Source organism: Simochromis diagramma, unplaced genomic scaffold (genome assembly GCF_900408965.1).
Source record: "Simochromis diagramma unplaced genomic scaffold, fSimDia1.1 OVJJ01000131.1, whole genome shotgun sequence".
Classification (NCBI taxonomy): Eukaryota; Metazoa; Chordata; class Actinopteri; order Cichliformes; family Cichlidae; genus Simochromis; species Simochromis diagramma.
In genome coordinates, this window is record NW_024387200.1 from 2431759 (window position 1) to 2450051 (window position 18293).

General features: G+C 40.0%; 1 protein-coding gene across 5 annotated transcripts in view; it reads left to right on the plus strand.

Moving 5' to 3' along the window:
• Positions 1-18293, plus strand: part of taok3a (TAO kinase 3a) — an 81999-nt gene that overhangs the window by 62217 nt on the left and 1489 nt on the right. For all 5 annotated transcript variants that reach the window (XM_040050636.1, XM_040050635.1, XM_040050634.1 and 2 more), the window contains 9 exons: positions 1778-1945; positions 3139-3336; positions 5635-5772; positions 10678-10914; positions 11784-11912; positions 12774-12977; positions 13578-13817; positions 14226-14438; positions 14926-15108. In XM_040050636.1, the coding sequence (XP_039906570.1) occupies positions 1778-1945; positions 3139-3336; positions 5635-5772; positions 10678-10914; positions 11784-11912; positions 12774-12977; positions 13578-13817; positions 14226-14438; positions 14926-15108 (1710 nt within the window). The remainder of the gene's footprint in view (positions 1-1777; positions 1946-3138; positions 3337-5634; positions 5773-10677; positions 10915-11783; positions 11913-12773; positions 12978-13577; positions 13818-14225; positions 14439-14925; positions 15109-18293) is intronic.

An 18293-nucleotide genomic window follows, 5' to 3' on the forward strand; every position in this document is an offset into this window, starting at 1 on the left:
ATCCTAAAAGAACAGGCTAAAACTGATTATGGATGAGTACTTCTGGTAGAAGGCAATAGTGATGCCACAATACATGTACCAGACAAGACTCCAGGTGCTGTAGATTTGCTGTCACTTCTTCTTTACACTAACCTCATAATGAGGAGGAATCCTGGAGATAACTTCACTGGATGATGGGATGGGGGTGGCCAACCACCCACATTCTGCTGTAGGTCAATCAGAAAATGGGACAAATCACTTTCATCTCTATTTTCAGTGTGTGATGTCATTCCTCTGTGTCCTGACTAACCCATTACACTGGCATCTGTCACATGGAGAGGAAGGTGTGCAGAGAGTGATGGCTAAAAATACACTTAAATATATGTATTTTTTTCATGCAGAATATAATATTTTAGTCACGTACCTTTAGGTTGAATACATTTTAGCCTTTTATGCAGCCAATATTTTATGAATGACACTGACTAAGAGGAGGTGTGAACATGTTTGTGTGTTGTAGTGGGAGGAAGTGCTGGGCAGAAATATCTGTTCTGTTTTTATTTGTTTTGCTTTTTTTATTCTTTTTTTTGACACCCCTAAATTGTTTGTAAAAACAAAACAAAAACAAACAAATGAAAAAAACACAAATTAAAAATAGCCATCCACTATCACTCGACCCCCACCTTCTCTCCCACAACCCACCAATCCCACTCTGACCCGTTGGTTATTCATTGAATAATTACATAAATGCACAATGTCCCAACCTCCACCAAATTGCACCTACATTAGATTACAGAGGTTCATCTCACTAGCACTGGACAGACTCAGCAATGATAATCACTTAAATGATCTCCATAGAAGTGTGAAACCATTACATCATTCACTGATCATATTTTTAAAAGGAAGTCTGACCTTTCACATATTTTTTTTTTTTTCTTCTAGAAGGATTTTGCTTTCTTTTAGTAAATAACAAGGTCCAATTTGCTTTGCTATGCCCTGATAGAAGAAACTCCTAAGTATGTTTGTTTTTCCTCCACAGAGGTTAATGTGTGTAGCTCATTCTAAAAAAAAAAAAAAAAAAAAAAAAAAAGCACAAAAGCAAAGGATACAGATTAAATGACTAAAATTTCTCAATTATCAATGCTTAGTGGGATTTTTGTTATATGACATGATTTAATTAAAGTTCTCATTAACTTGGTGCAAGGCCAAATGCATTTCAAACAGTATTTATTGAAATGAGAAGGATTAGGAGTATTTATAAAAATCGATTATATGGACCTTCTCAGAGACTGTCGTAGAGCGTATTGAGTGCTGGGACCAGAATGGGTTGAACAACCTACAGGCGCCCTCTAGTGATTGCCAGAGTTGTGGTGCTCGTTGAAATAAAATTTTAGACATGTTTAAATGACTTCCAAATATTTACGAACAACTTAAAAGATCTGTAAATGGTGCCAATGTTTAAGATAATGCAAAAGAAAGTAATTAATATATAAAATTTTCATCTTCATTCCGGTTCAGCTTATTTTATTTCCCTTATAAATGTTTACTGCCAATATTGTAAGTAGTCTGAGGCAATACTTTCTGAATTTCTATTGAAAAACTGGGAAGAAAACATCCATAATGTTCAGTTTAAATTAAACTGTATGACATGAAGACAGCAATTGAAATGCAAATAAAAAAGATAACCCTAATAGAAAGATTAGCTTTAGTTTCTAAACCAAGTATTTTCCTCCTTGTATCGTAATAAAGTCTGACTAAAACCTTGAATGAAGTAACTGACTGTCTGTCTTTTTCTCTTCAGCATGATTTTGTACGTCGGGAACGCTCGCCACGCATTCTCATTGACCTCATCCAGAGGACCAAGGATGCAGTGCGTGAGCTCGACAATCTGCAGTACCGCAAGATGAAAAAGATCCTATACCAGGAGAAACACAACGGGCCCATGGGAGAGAGCCAGGAGGAGGAGGAGGTGGGAGGAAGAAAAAAAAAAAAAAAAAAGGGAGAAGGGAGGTTAATGGGGAAACAGTTTATGCATCAAACTTAAATATTAAACAGACAAATTAATGTTAAAAGAAAAAACTCTGCAGAGTGCATGATCACAGGGAGTGGCACCAGAAACAGTTCTTCAATTCTTAACAATAGTTAATATGAAGATGAAAAATTGCATATATGTAGCCACAGTCTTTAAGTAGCAGAGTTGCACTAAAATGAGGTTTGGATTCAGTTAATCTGCAGAGTATTTTCGCAAAGTAATTGAAATAATTATTATATTTAAAATTTCCATCACCACTACATAAAATAAGTGCTTGTACTTGACACCAATGACAGAGTTTAAGCTCATTATTTCACACAGTTCTCTATCTGTAGGCCAACAGATGATTTCAGACAAAAGGTTGAGGGGCAGCATAGTTTATCTGCATCCTCAGGATGACACTTAAGTCTCAGAGATGGTGACTCCACACTAGTCAGTACTGCTTCAGCACTTTGAAATCACAACAAATGGGAGTCTTTCTCATGCAGTCTTGGTAGCCTGAGATGAAATGTCCTTTAGCTGACCTGGCCTGAAGTAAAGTGAACAGTTATGGACAGCTCGTAGCGACAGTAATGTCATCCTACACCATGTGACACAATTCACAGCAGCCACCAGACCTTAGTGCAACAAGACACTGCTGAAAGCCTTACCCTGAAAAACCTGATGTACCAATCCTTGTTTTATGTGGAAAGACTGAGTAAATATCCTGTCCTGTTGCTTTAGACCTAAGTGAATTGGCTTTTGCTTCTAAAAGCTACACAGTTTCATCCCGTATCTGTCTTGTACACCTTCAAGTTGACTTGTAATCTGAAGACCTCTGTCTGACCACTGTCCATTAACATAAGCTCAGACGCTACTGAATGACTCAGACACACACATCTTAACAATTAGAGGTTAATAGGCAATTTAGCATGACTTTGACTCTAATGCAATCTATAGGGCATCAGTGATCCCCCCCCCCCCCCCCGTTTGTATTGAGGCAACTCCATTTAATGGTACAGTTTGAAGAAAGCCTGGGTATAATTGGGCGAAGGTCACGGGTGACTTTTGTATATTTCAGTAGCATGTTCCTTGAGTGTTTGTGTACATTTATGTTTCTGAACACGTGTATATGTTGTGCGCACTTGCAGGACAGCGAGGCAGCCAGCTGTAAGATGAACAGCCTGGGCAGCAACCACTCTATTCCCAGCACCTCGGTCAGCACGGGTAGCCAGAGCAGCAGCGTGAACAGCATGCAGGAGGTGTTGGATGACAGCTGCTCTGATATGACCATGATGCATCCCCAAGACTACAGCAGCACCCTGGACTCCTCCCCACACACCAAGAAGGTAAAAATTAAGGGTGAAGACGGGATGGTGATTAAGGCTGAAAGTTCGAAACCACTATTGGGAGTTCTTATTGTTCCCAAAGCCTTTTAACTGAGCATCAGCCATCATACTCAAACAGTGTTAATCTCATTTTTTTTTAAACTAAATACAATTTAAAATATTAATTAATTAAAAAATATATAAAACTGGAGACAGTTTTGTGACAGCCGGAGACTATGAAATAATTAAAGAGTAATTTCAACAACTACTAGCAACAACCGTCCAAACAACCACTGAAATACTGAGTTCATCTAAGACCAGCTACTGCAGTGACAACCAGAGGGTGTGAAGGATACTCGATTCATATATAACCAAGTGGGAAATATGTAGTGCAAGTTGTTGTCGTGTACAAACAGACCCTGAAATGTGCCATACAACCAGTTGTCGACTACAAAGTGTTCATCACTTTAAATCTAGATGGAGAGTGTTACAACTTGACAGCCATCTTGGAATTGATTAGGGGTTATCTTGAGGCCCCTATTTAAATGAATGGAAAGAGAGCCATGGCTTTCATTTCAGTGGTCACCGAGACATAAAAAAGAAAATCTATAGCATCACCATCAATTTAATTAAAAAAAAAAAAGTTAAAACTTTTGGAAACTTGCCATCATTTTAGCTTATTTTAGCTAAAGTTTTCTTTAATCTACAAGTTACTTCAGCTGTGTATGCACATATGTCACAACATTACAGCTCCATTAATTGCTCAATCCAGAGTGCTGACATAAACATCATCCTAGTGCACTCTTCCAATGGGAGGAACAAACAAATATGAACTCAGCAAGCCAAGTTTATAAATTACACATAGCCACACCTTTGCTTTGGGTATTGATTAGAGAGCTATTCCTGCCACCACACCGCTTTAACTTGATGAGTATGTTTTTTATTTCATGGATTTTGGGGGCAAGGGTAACAAAACTGCAACATTTAGTTTTAGAGACATGTCTCTTCCTTCTACAATATCTCTTGCGTAAGTCATTGATACCTGTACAGTACTTCAGAGTTATCGTTTTACTGCTACAAAATAAAGAAGATTATAAAGTCTGAGAAATCCAAGTCACAACAAAGGTCAAATCAGATTTGTAGTCTGTTTTCTGAGATGCCCCACTGAAAGAGAGACAAAAAAGTCAAGCCAAGTGGAATTAAGCACAAGGACAACTTTGTACCTAACATTTTTCCTGTCTTTTGAAATGGTATTAGTAAACAGTCTTAAACACTTTTCCCAGAGTTCAGTGCATGGAAGAAGAAACAAAGACAGCAATCGTAATCAACAAATGCCATGTTAGTGGTTGACTCACTTCTTTTCTGGGTTGATAACTGTCTCACTTAACAGATGAAAAGGAAACATGGCTCTGTGCAAACATCCTTTGGTGTCTCGCACCGTTCAAGAGTATGCATAAACCCCTCCCCCCAAAACCATGGAAGCCATTGACAGTCGTCACTGTTTGCAGATTGCTTCAAGTTCATCACTGACACCGTTCACACTTTGAGAACAAAGGCCGTGTATACATGTGAACTAGCAGAACTAGCAGCAGCGCAAATTCCCCTTGCACATGTGGCATCCTGTACACACACACACACACACACACACACACACACACACACACACACACACACACACACACACACACACACACACAGGTCAATACAGTGCTTTACATTCTCATTGGAAATCAACTCTGTGAAGAGAGGGCTGTCACTTCTGTTATTCTCTTTCTTCATTTGCTCTTTGTATTTTGACAGAGCTTGAATAAGGTTGTCACTTTATGAACAGACAACCAGTGTGCTGTTTCAAGTTCAGGGGCTGTGATGAGAACAATTAAAAATGACACACATTGTTTTCTGATGGCGGTGAATTTCCCTCCACGCATAAAAGCACTCGTTGGTCCCTGGGCCTCCCTGCATGTTTGTCAGTCAGATTTTATTGGGGGTGCTGGGTGTTGATGTTTCATCATGACATGCAAGCTTACAGTTGACACAGTTTTATCAAATGATGAAGAATCTTTGTGAAGTGTAGAAGTTGTATGGGTTAAATCAGTGGGGAGTATTTCTTTTGTAAGTCACAGAATTATGGTGACGAATTTCAATACTGGCACAGTTTTAATAAGTTAAAAAAAAAAAAAAAAAAAGTTGAGTGCCCTGCAGTGCAGCATAGTTTACACTATCATTTTTTTTTTTTAACTTTGATCACTTGGTTGTTATTTATTCTGTTTTCTTTTAGTATTTACCAGTCCTAAATTTCTCTCCTTTGTTTTCAAACAGGACCATCAATACAACTGGGATGACGGGATCCACAGGGACCATCGGCCAGAGCCGACGCCAGCTTCCTTTGATAAGAGCAGCCAGGCTCAAAACTACAAAAACCAGGGCCGCTTTGCCACCATTAAGTCTGCCTCACTGGTAAGAACCTAAAACGTTCTTCCTTCTATTGGTGTTTTCTTTTCAAGGTCCTAAAGCATGTTTTCTGCATGCTGTAAATGTTTCAGTGTCATTAATTTGTTCTACTTATTTGACTTAAAAGTTGCGCTGTTTGGAAGGCCAAACAAATTTTAAAAAAATTACTTCTTGAAGAAGCTCAAATCTCTGTTTCATGTTCACACCACAGCACTATGAGGGCATTAAAGGGCATTTTTTTGTTTGTCTTTGTTAAAAAGCTTACTGTGAATGTGGTGCGTGAATGACCCCAGTCTCAGTGGGTGTAATGTTATTGTATGTCTCCATGTTTAGATGTTTTTGAAATATTTATTTCCCATCTTTTGGTCTTCACTTTGTTTGGATCGTTGTCTACTATATTATTTCTCTGCTGTTTTTTCCATTCATTCACCCCACTCCTTTTGTTTTCTCCTCTTGTACTACGCCTCGCATTACCACTCCCATCCTCCCACCCTCTCCTTTATTTCTTCCTGGCCTCCATTTGATAATACATCATTCTCAGATCTGACTCAATATTCTGAGTTGAAGGGGGTGGAATACTCTCTCTCTCCATCTCTCTCTCTTTTTCTCTCTCTTGCGCTTTCTTTCTTTCTATGACTCTCTTTCTCTCTCCCTCCCTGTCTGTTGTCATGGAAACCGGCTCTAGTAACTAGAAAGTAGTTGTGGTGGTTTGTGTGTGTGTGTGTGTTTACCCAACCATGACCCACTGGTTTTAATTGTGAGTACCCCTCTGCTGCCAGGTCTTAAACCAGAAATCTTGTCACATACAAGAGAATGTAAGCAAAGAAGTGTGTGTGTGTTTGTGTTTGTGTGCACAAGCAACTGTGTGTCCTCATATTGTCCTTGAAGAGAGCACGAACCAGTGACCGCCCGATGCTGTGTGTGTTTTCTGTTGACCGCAACCGTAGTTCCCCGGCACTGAAGGTTACATGATTTTGTTTTTGATTTTTTTTTTCTATATCATATGTTTATGGGCTCTGTTGATTTGCAGATGATTAACAGATAATAATGATACATGGTATATGTAAGACTGCAGTTGGGAACTGTAGTTTGAAAACCCTCTCGCATAACTGTGAACTGATGTAGTCTTCCGACTGCTGCTGACCATGGATCGCAGTATTTGGGTGACGTTTCAGCCTAGGAAAAATGCATCATCAACTGTTTAGGTCTGCTGTTTTTACCTTTTTAAAACCAAAGAGAGTTGCTTGGAAAGAGTTATTGTCACAAGAGATTTCTGAATTTAGGAAACCCCTACAGTACTGCATTAGAAGGAAGTATAACAATGTGATTTACAAACTGATCATGACTTGCTTAATATCATTTAATCACATATAATTTAAAAACAAAAAAAAAACAATTAAAAAAAAACACTTTTTTAAAGTCCTCCCTTTATGGCACTTAGGGAAAGAAGTTGATGTATACGTAAACAACCTCACATGTTCTCCCACTGACATGAAAGATTACAGTGGCAATAAGCCTGCTGTTTTTTTGTTTTTTTACCTCCTCACAAAATGATGAGATGCCTTTTTCATCAGAAAACAGGGATTGTAGAGTTTATAGATATTTGTTCTTAGCCACAAAAGATGGAAAAGTGTATCCTGGATCATTTCTCACTTAAATTTACCATAAAAGGGAAAGAAAGTATTCCTTCCTCACCTTAACTCTTTGTTAATTGTTTTTCTCCCATTTATCCTTTAAAGAAACACTTCTAATCATACTTGAAAATACTTTTGATCTAATGCATATTGCAGTGGATTAAACTTTTAGATAATGGCAGCTGAGATTACACATTGTGTAACTGAAAAAAGGCAGCCTCTCTGTAGCGTAACAGTGCCGGTCCTGCCCACCGGCACTGGAAGAGATTACATCATCTTTTTCTTCCAAGCACAGACATCCTCACATTGGCCTCGACTCACTGAGACTGGAAGCAGGTAGACAAAGAGGGAGAGGTAGGACAGTATGGGGGGTCCAGATGGCAAGAGGTAATTGATAGCCAGATAGGAAGATGGAGAGGAACACAAGTGAGAAAACATAAACAATTAAGAATGGCTTAAATAGGGGGGAATTATTAGCTAAAATAAAAATAATTATAAACTATTATTTTGAAAAGAAAAGTCATGGTGATTTGAGGGAAAAGGCAAGAGATTAAAGATTTAGTGAACTGAAAGAGAAAGTAAAGGCATCTTAGAGGACACTGATGGCAGATATTGGGGAGATAAGAAGGGCAGAGAAAAGGATAGAAAAACAAAGGTGAGACTTAAGATTTCAATCAGCACTGCTCTTAACTGACAAAAAAAACCCCCAAAGAATATCACATTTACTGGTGAAATGAAGTGTGGAGTCTGAACAAATGTAGCAGTGGGGAAACAAGAGAAGAAAGGGGTAAAACCGAAGACATGAGAGGTATTGTGGAAAAGGCATGAAAAGAAGGTGAAGGAGAGCAGGATGTAAAATTATCCAGGGACATGTGTGGAAAAGGAAAAACGATGAGGGGACAGGAAAACTGGAAAGACATGGATGCAAAGTGAGAAGGTGAACGAATGTGAGACAGTGAGTGAGAGCGAGGGCAGGGGTTATTATAGGTTAGATGAAGCCACTGACTGACGTGTAAGCTGGTGTGAGAGACAACATTGTTGTAAAATATTTCACTTCATCTATTCTTTAGCTGCTGGTTGCAGTTTGCAACCTGACAGCATAAACGCTGATGGGAAATTAAAGTGTAGTGTAAGGCATATCAAAATGTGCTCCTCCCCCATCAGTTTTCTTGCAACTTGCAGAATTAAGGTTGTACTTGTTAACTTTCATGTTATGCAGTTATATATATTAAAATGTTTGTTCTTTACAGGTCAGTGTCAGAATTGAATAAGCTAGGAGGACATCTTTTGCATTTGAGTCCTATTTTTGTGATCAGACTTGAGAAGGGAGATCTCCTCACATTTGACAGGAAAAAGGCATGCTATACAAAGGTCCGAGGCCTTTTGCTTCCTCCTGTAAACCAGATGTCTTTGCTATATGCTACTATACATCTGCAGTAACATTCAAACTACAACCATGCTTTTTCTATGTGGTACCTACCAGGGTTGAAATGTGTTTTCCTTAATGTAATAAGGAAGCGATAAAGAAGAATCATGGAGGTTTGACAAGGGGATAGTCTTCTTCTGTTAACTACCAGGAGCATTAATATTTACTTGGATTTCGGCGTTCTGAGGCTCTTGATATCAATGCAGGTCTGGCTCTTGCCCTCGATGTTGTGTTATCATAAAGTCACAATTGTGATATTGCATATTCACTGACGCTAAATGCCTTGCAAACACAGAGATCAAACTAAGTGGACTGTTGTAGTTAATTTATTGCAAACAAAAATGCATCAGTCACCACCAGCAATAATTCTATTTAAGTAGGCTTGCACATTCACACAAGTTAAACTCTGTGAAGACTGATCATCTTGAACTGCAAAATAAGCAAAAATTAAAGTTTGGGCGCTTAATTCTCACTCACTCGAACATTCACCTTTAGCCTGCATGCCTTCCCTCCCTCCTCTCCCTGAATATGATCTCCTTTCCAGTCCCAAAGCCTTGTGTGAAAGAAGCCGTCACATGACTTGACTTGGCCCTTTGTGGCTGTATGCATGGTGGCAGCGAAGCAAGTGACTAGGATTGGGAGGTTCTATTACAGTAGAGGTATTGATTCAGAGCAGATTAAGGAGAAGGGGAGCTCAGCCTCCACATATTTCCACCCCATTTCCCCCCACCCTGTCTTTTTTTTTTTTTTTTTTTTTTTTTTTTTCTCCTCCATGTAGATGCTCTTATTTTACTGCTGATTATTTCTATTTTTCCTGTTTAACTCTCTCCCAGCCACTCTCCATCTGCTGTTTCTCCTTTGCAATCACCCTCCCTCCCCTCATCTCGGCCTGCTCCTCTCTAACACCCCCCTCCAACTTCTCTCAGTCTTTCTCAATGAGGTATTCATGTGACCCACCTGCTGTCCGCCGCTTAGCGTTAGCCTGACTAAAGAGCCGCTCTGTGCTCTTGTTGGCCCGTGGTGTCCAACTGCCTCATTCACAGTTCACACGTCTGCCTTGGCCGCTGCGTGCCCAGGGCGCGAACCAAGGAGAGGGAGGGGGCTCAACGTCCAGTAAAGTGTGTCGTGGGGGGGGGGGGGGGTCTCAGGGTGGCATCGGAGCTCAGGCAGGGTTCTGTCGGGCATAGGATGCTGCACAAGGTTCCTGGATGCTGGTGCACTTGGCTAAAGTTGCCATCATGTTTGGCCTGAGGAGTTCAGGTGGAAGTTATGAGAAGATGCGGAGCGAGTACTACCTAGATGTGGAGAACCCTTTTTGTCCTCAGGTTGGTGGGTCAGGTCAAGGTTTGGGTTAAAAGCAAGAATAAATGAAAGTGTTAAGAAATACCAGTAAGGTCATTGCCTCAGGTTAAATTTAGTCATACAGTAGATGTTTATTATTGTCTTTACAGCATTTTTGTTTTCTTTCCCACGCTCTGACTTAAATACATTTGAGGAACTTTGAAGTCGGCTATTCTGTGCAGTGTCTGCGAATCTGAGATTGTCAGATGAAAGAGCTTTTGTTCAGCTGAAGTGGTGGATTTCAAATTATTTGCTTCTTAATGTCATTATTTTCATATCGCATGTTGAAGATTCTTTCTTGTACATGTAAAACTAGCAAGTAATGTAGTCTGATTACAACAGGTGAACTGTTTTGTTTTGTAACGTTTTTGTTTGAGGTTCTTCTCGTAAATGAACCGAGATACTTTGATCATATCGAATTAATCAGTTAGGCATTACTGTTTTGGGGTTTTTTTTGGTTTTTTTGTGAAGTAATTTGATTTGCATCTTCTAACTTTTCTCTCACCACAGGTGACCAAACAGATTCATGAGCATGAGCAGGAAAGTGAGCTGCGAGAACAGATGTCCGGCTACAAGCGCATGCGGCGGCAGCACCAGAAGCAGCTGATCGCCCTGGAGAACAAGCTAAAGGCCGAGATGGACGAGCATCGGCTCAAGCTGCAGAAAGAGGTGGAGACGCAGGCCAACAACGCCTACATTGAACTGGAGAAGCTGGCAAAACGGCATGCTGTGCATTCTGAGAAAGAGGTGGGACTTTTGATGGGGTTACATTTGAAAAAGTGCAGTAACTGTTAGGTTATTTCACAAATGATCACACTGACTTACATGTACGATGCAACAGTTGGCTGGTGGACCTGGTCAGCTTTGAAAAAATGGGAATAATATTGAAGCTGTGACATTTCTAATGCTGCTGAAGAAAAACACGTCAAAAAGTTCTATTCTTTTCTAAAGTGTTGCTATTTTAAAGCTGTTCAGTGTTGCAATGAGTAATGAGGATGTTTTTGTTAGAACTTAACCCACTGCTGCCACCCAATGATACATGTGATGAAACACAGGGGCAGAACTGGGTCACAGAGTGTCACGCTCTGAAAAACACGTTGTATATCTTTGTGATTAGCACCCAGTGTGCGTGCTGCAACAGTCAAGGAGATAGTTTATCTGTTTATATAGACGAGTCTGTACATCTAAACGGTGTCATGAATAGGTGACATGTGGCTGTCACAAACCAACATGTTACTAGATATTTACATAGAATTCTATAACTATAACTGCAATGTCTCTTTTCTTTAAAAAAAAAAAAAAGAAGGTTGTTTTATCATCTAGAAGAACAAATGTTATGGTAATTTTATCTGAATTATAACATCTGATTTAGAATTGAAGTGCAGACTAGAATTTTTAACTGATCATATTATAATTAAGCAGGACATTGTTTGTGTTAGAATTTTAATCAACCAACTTATTTTCTTCAAATATACTTTAGTTAATATATGTTAATATACTTTAATGTTCTTATATAGGTTTGTGCATGAATGTATTTGTCCACAGTTTGGTGGCGTGTTGTCTGTTGCTGGTCAGGGGCATCTAACCATGCTCTTGTCCCTGTCTATTCTGTCCAGATGAAGACGGCGCTGGCAGATGAGAAGAAGTTCCAGCAGCAGATCGTGGCCCAGCAGAAGAAGGAGCTAACCACATTTCTTGATAATCAGAAAAAGCAGTACAAACTCTGCAAGGAGAAGATTAAGGAGGTATGCTGGGCTCGTTGGTTTCCTCTTTTCTTCTCAGGCGCGCTCCTTCGCACGCCTTCTCATGGGTGACACGTGACCTTCTGCGCTCTGTGCTGAAGAATCAGGCTCCCACACACAAACATACACTTCCACTTCAGCATGGTCTTTTGGAAGTTGTGTTGAGTCACTCAGCCTACCAACTGTGTACCTACACATGTATGTACACACAAACAAGAAAAGTCAGAAATCCATACGCTCACCGGAGCACTTGTGAACCACCACAACCTTGTAAAAGAATCCAGAGAATACTCTTGTGGGCTGGCAGTGTGATACACTGTGTTTTCAGTTACATGATAAGTGACCAAAATTAGGTCAGCACAGTTAGGAGAAAGCATCGCTGGCAGAGAGAGATATTTCCCACCAACTGAGGGCTATAACGGAATTAGACACCACAGAGAGCAGGGATCAGGCTCATGTGTTAAGTGCATTAGCGCGAGTTGTAGATTGCTCATGAAAGAGAAAGAAAATTCCTTTATTTAGAAGAAAAAGATTTTCTTTTTCTTCCTTTGGCTTCAAAAGTAAGCTGTTGTTCAAAATAAAAGGTCACCTTCAGTTGACCAAATGGTCTTACAAAAAATATTTGATGAAGTTGATTTGAATAGAGGTTCTATTTTATTCCCCAGCAAAAAATGGCTTACAAATAGCTTGTTTAGGCAACATTTGTTTTTCACATATCCATTAACATCCCAAACTACACAGTTCACCACTGACTGCTTACAATGAAGGCTTTACTAGTAATACTTCTATCTTCTGTCTTGTGTATGTTAACACAATCTCCTTTCTCTATTCCCCCTTCTACTTGGAATTTCCACCTCTCATCAGGAGATGAACGAGGACCACAGCACACCCAAGAAGGAGAAACAGGAGCGTCTGTCCAAGCACAAGGAGAACATGCAACATTCCCAGGCCGAGGAGGAGGCCCATCTGCTGTCCCAGCAGAGGGTCTTTTACGACAGGAACTGCCGCGCCTTCAAGCGCAAAGTCATGATCAAGAGGCACGATTTGGAACAGGAACAGATCAGAGAGGTGTGGAGGACATACAAGTTTCTAAAACTCGTGTGCAAGTTGTAAATCTATAAATGTTTTGCTTTTGGATAATTTTACTACTGTAAACTTCTGACTGAATTGATCAAACCATATATGCCCACATCACGAGTTTGAATACTAAACCCTTGTTTAGTGTTTATGATCTTGGTGTACAAAAGTCCCACAAATGTTTTCACAGCAGACAGTAGTGTGTTATTTAGATCTGTCAGGTGTTTTATATTAACTGTAAGCAGGATTAATCCACAACAAAACAAGCCAACAATGCCATAATCTGAAAAGCTGTTGAGTGTGTTTAAGGAAATCCAAAAACTTTCTGTGGGAAAATGCTCCAAAATCAATGTGATTAAACTAGAAGCAAGAGGGGGGGAAAGTAAATATGTGATGTTTATTGATTTTTTTTTCTTCCTTTTTCCTCTCAGCTGTTACTAGTTGCAATCAATGCTGTAAGCACACAACAGTAAAATTGATTTCTGCAAGGGAATATGTTGATGTCAAATTGATGCTCATCAATAGTACTTGCTGAGATTCATCCTTCTATTCCCTTGCTGTAACCTCCATGTCTCCTCGTGGCCCACCTAGGAGCTGAACAAGAAGAAGACCCAGAAAGAGATGGAGCATGCCATGCTGATCCGCCACGATGAGTCCACGCAGGAACTGGAGCAGAGGCAGCTGAAGACCCTGCAGAAGCTGCGTATGGACCTCATCCGCCTGCAGCACCAGACGGAGCTGGAGAACCAGATTGAGTACAACAACAGACGTGAGCGTGAACTTCATCGCAAGCATGTGTTGGAGCTCCGGCAGCAACCCAAGAATCTCAAAGTGAGTCAGCGCAGAGACCAGTCGATCTAATATTTTAAATATTGTTTGATGGATTGATGTATAAGTGCTTGAAATATTTCAAATCCCTTTTTCCCATCATCCTTAAAAGGAAAAAAATCCCTTGCCTTTGGGATCCACTTCTATGATTGCGCAAGTGATGAGCAACATCTAGTTTTTGATAAAACTGTGATGCAATATGAATGTAACAAATTAATTAATTTGGGGAAAATGGTGTAAGAATATCCAAAATATGTCACCTATGAATTTCTTTTAATTTGCCTTTAAGGTATCAAAGCCTCGAACTGCGCCTTTTGATTGGGACATTAGACCTCTAACCTTTCAAAAATGTGCTCTATTTAACTCTTGATTTCATTCTCACTGTCACCGTTTTTCTGGCCCATCCTTCAGGTTTTGGAGCTGCAGATCAAGAAGCAGTTTCAGGACACATGTAAGGTGCAGACCAAACAGTACAAAGCCCTACGCCACCACCAGATGGAAGTTACGCCTAAGGCCGAGCACAAGACTGTGCTCAAGGCCCTGAAGGATGAGCAGACACGCAAGCTGGCCATTCTGGCTGAGCAGTATGAGCAGAGCATCAACGAAATGATGGCTTCGCAGGCGGTGAGCAGAGAGATGTTCATTTCATATTTCATCATATTTGCTAAACAAGAATTTCTCTTTACTAAAGTGCAGGTGGTCACGTTAAATGAATGAAGTATATGAAGCCTTTCTTTCCACCTGTTGCTTATGTTCTTGTATTTTTCTCCTGTTTGTCTCGTGTTTTGTCTTTATCTGTTGTATCACACCCCTTTTTTTTTTTTTTTTTACTCCTTTACTATCTCCCTTCATGTCTTACTCGAACCTTCCCTCCTCCCGCCCCTTTCCACTGGCTTTCCTTGCCCTGTCTGTCCCCATTGCCCTTCTACTATCTTCCATCCCTCCGTCACCACCTCCCCGCCTCATTTCATCTCTGTGTCTTCTTTCCCCGCTCTCTCTCTACTCTCCTTGTGTGTTCCTTGTCTGTGTAACCCCCGCCCCCAACTTCTCTCTCTCTCTGTGTCTTTGTACCTCTCTCTCCCGTGTTGCCGCCCATGGTCGGCTGTGTCAGCTGCGTCTGGATGAGGCCCAGGAAGCGGAGTGCCAGGCCCTGAGGCAGCAGCTGCAGCAGGAGATGGAGCTGCTCAATGCCTACCAGAGCAAGATCAAGATGCAGACCGAGGCACAGCATGAGCGTGAGCAGCAGAAGCTGGAGCAGAAGGTGTCACTGCGCCGAGCACACCTGGAACAAAAGGTGTTGTGAAATAAACACTTTCTTTTAAATGAGAGCTGTACATTTGGGGTTTTTCAAGCCTTCATAGAGCATTCTTTATAATCCTGTTCATTCATAATTGGTCAGTTTAGTAACCATAAATGAAACGCACAAGGAGAACATCTTTTGTACTGTCTTTAAAACAGAATGAATTCTTCAAACACTTCAAGACAAACTCTAATAAATAAAACACCATTACTGACATGGCAATAGGGATGTGCTATTTCCCCTCACATTTAGAACAAATTAGCTTTTGGCCTCAGTCTATTGATCAACTTAAAGTATCCCCACTGATTTAACAAACAGAATATTTGCATCAATTTAATTAAATCTGTGACTTTCTTCATCAAAGAAAATACAGCTTACCTAATGTGCTTTTTCAGTACAGAGCTGGAACATAAGCAAGACTAGAACAAAAGAGAAGTTGTATTACTGACAGCCTGTAAGACAACAACTGCTCCAGTGCAACATAAGGCTTCAGAACAAAAGAATTAAAAATACAGTTGGGTTAATGCAGATTAAAAGTATGATGTTTCAAGTTAGTTGGAGCCCGCCATAGTTCAAATGTTTTGCACTGTATTAAGTGCCTTTTAAATTGGAAAAAAAAAGTTTTTGCTCTTATCGCTATTTCTCCTGTAAAATCTTTTAAAGACCTAAATAGAGATGATTGCCCAGACATCATCTAACTTTTCCATAGACATTATATAAAAGATTCCAGGTCTGAAAATTGAAGCCAGTGCAGAAGCGCTTTAATTCGTTATTCTTTCTCATTGCCAATAGGGGGCAACTACTCATACTGGCAAAAATAGTATCTCAATCAATAGTTTTAAATGTTGTTTAATAAAATATAAGGTTCATTTTTCTAATTATGATCCAAGTTGGTATTAGCAGTTTTTCTAATGCGTCACACCTAGTTTCAAACATGAGAAAGCAACAAAAAATCTCTGTTTCAAACTTCAAAGACCTGACTTTGCAAATCAAGAAACTCTGTGTCCATCTTTTATATACAGCCTAATCTGATATGCAGCGTAGCATGCCGTCTTTTATTAGAAGGAACAAAACATGAAAAAATAAGATATAAAGCAAACAGAAGTCCGTTTCTTTGACTGATACTGCATTGCTTTTAAGTTTTGAATAAATTTTTTCTACATCCTTCTTTGACATCACTCCTATTAATCCATGAAGGAAGGAGACTTTTTAAAGCTTCGTCTAGAGGCGATAATCTGTTGAAAAGCAACTAGTTCACCTGAAGCTTAAGCAAACAGATTGGGGTATTCATTTGCATCCACATCAGCAAGCAGCATGGGCATTAAAGGTGACCCCGACAGACATACACAAGTTCACACGGACACACAGATTTCCCTCACCATAGATGACAGTGGCATGGCTTCCTGCGGGGCGCGGACAACCATTTCTTTCCCACACACTCGTAATGATGGTGAAATCTCTAGACAACAGTATTGAGCCCTTATTACAGCATCATCCTCTATTTTTAACAGCTAACAGTTTATGTGGTGTAGCTTATTATTAAGCTTGTTCATGATAGGTTGCTGTATGCGTTCAGTCTAAAGTGCCTAAAACGTGTGCAACCTGCTCTCACCTGTGATATCAGCAGCTGTCATGGGGCTTTATCACCTTTGTTATAATTTTCCAAACATTTGATAGTTGTACCAGTCTTTGTCCCGTAATGTGATGCAAGACACTCCTGATAGACATCTGCTGTCTTTAACGTGAGCCTTTATACAACCTGTATGGTATAGCAATGACATGTAATAAGATGAGAGTATGCCTCCTTCAAAAGTGGCCTACGTCATCGATACAGTCTAGTAGACAGCACTCCGACAACAAAGAAAGGGACCTTCGAAATGCCGCCTGCCATCCAGTGTAGCCGGTGCAGGCTGTGGTGGTCTGTTGCCATCTCCTGGCAGCATCCAGATCTGCACTCCGAGACGGATGATGTCATGGTTTTAGAAGCACTATTGTCCTCCGGTTCGGTTCATGGTCAGAGTCTGGAGTTTTCTGTGCATGCTCAGTAGTTGGCAAGATTGCCGTATTGCGCCACACACTGCTTTGTCCTCACCTGTGGACGTGTGTGCTGAGTTGTGTTTGTGGTGAGTACAACTTGACAGACTTGCACCTTTGAGGTAACGAAAGCAGTTCATGAAGTGTGCCTGCAGTTATACTCATTGTAATGTTGTGAGGATATTTATAAAAAAAAATGCCCAGCATGAACAGCTCTGCAGTTGTCATTCGCACTTAAGACACATTTGATCAAGGAAGCAAAGTACCTCATGCTCACTGTCTAGACTTAAAAAAAAGAATCTTGGGTATGCATATTAAAAATATCAACTAAAAACAAAAAGGTCTGCCCCAGTGACCGAGTAGTGAACAATCTAACAATAAAAAATAACCCAAGAATAATGTTGAAAAATATTGTTGCAAATCTCTGCTTTTCTTGCATAAATTAACTGGTTTCACCAGTTACTCAGAGGTCCTGCATTACATCACCAGAAAACTATTCTCAGCTCTGCGAACAGGCATTATTGATGTCATTAATGCTTCCACGCCATTTCTGCTTTTACAAGTCGAGCTATGACAAAACTCAAATACACTATACTTAAAGAAAAACTGATTTTTTTTTTAATGAATAACTAAGGTGCATAGGTCACGTTTTATAGTGTCACCCAGTTTAGGTTTTTCCTTGCCTGAAAATAATCACTGGAGTATGTTTATTATATTTATATTTTAATTGTATATGTTGGTAAATTAAGCACTCAAAGAGATTTTTACTACAAGCATTACCCCCTCAGTCACACACATCCATGCAATGTGTCATATATCGCTTCAACTCTCACACTGATGAATGCATCGGGCACCTGATACGCTGTTTGGAGTATCAGTCGAGCATTTTGCCCAAGGACACTTGCTGATATGTGGGTTGGATTGAACCCATCACCCTTCTGATTAGTAGTTGACCCTATCTACCTCCTCAGCCACGGCCATCCCGCATTGCCCTCTATTATTTTCTAAAGCACTGAACATTCAAAGTTGTATTTGTTTTTGTTTTTTGTTGTTTTTTTTAAAGTGCAGTGTTGAAGATGCTTTATATCTGTTTCAGGCTTACAAAAAAGTTTTTAATATTTAAACTGGAGGGGAAAATCAAAACC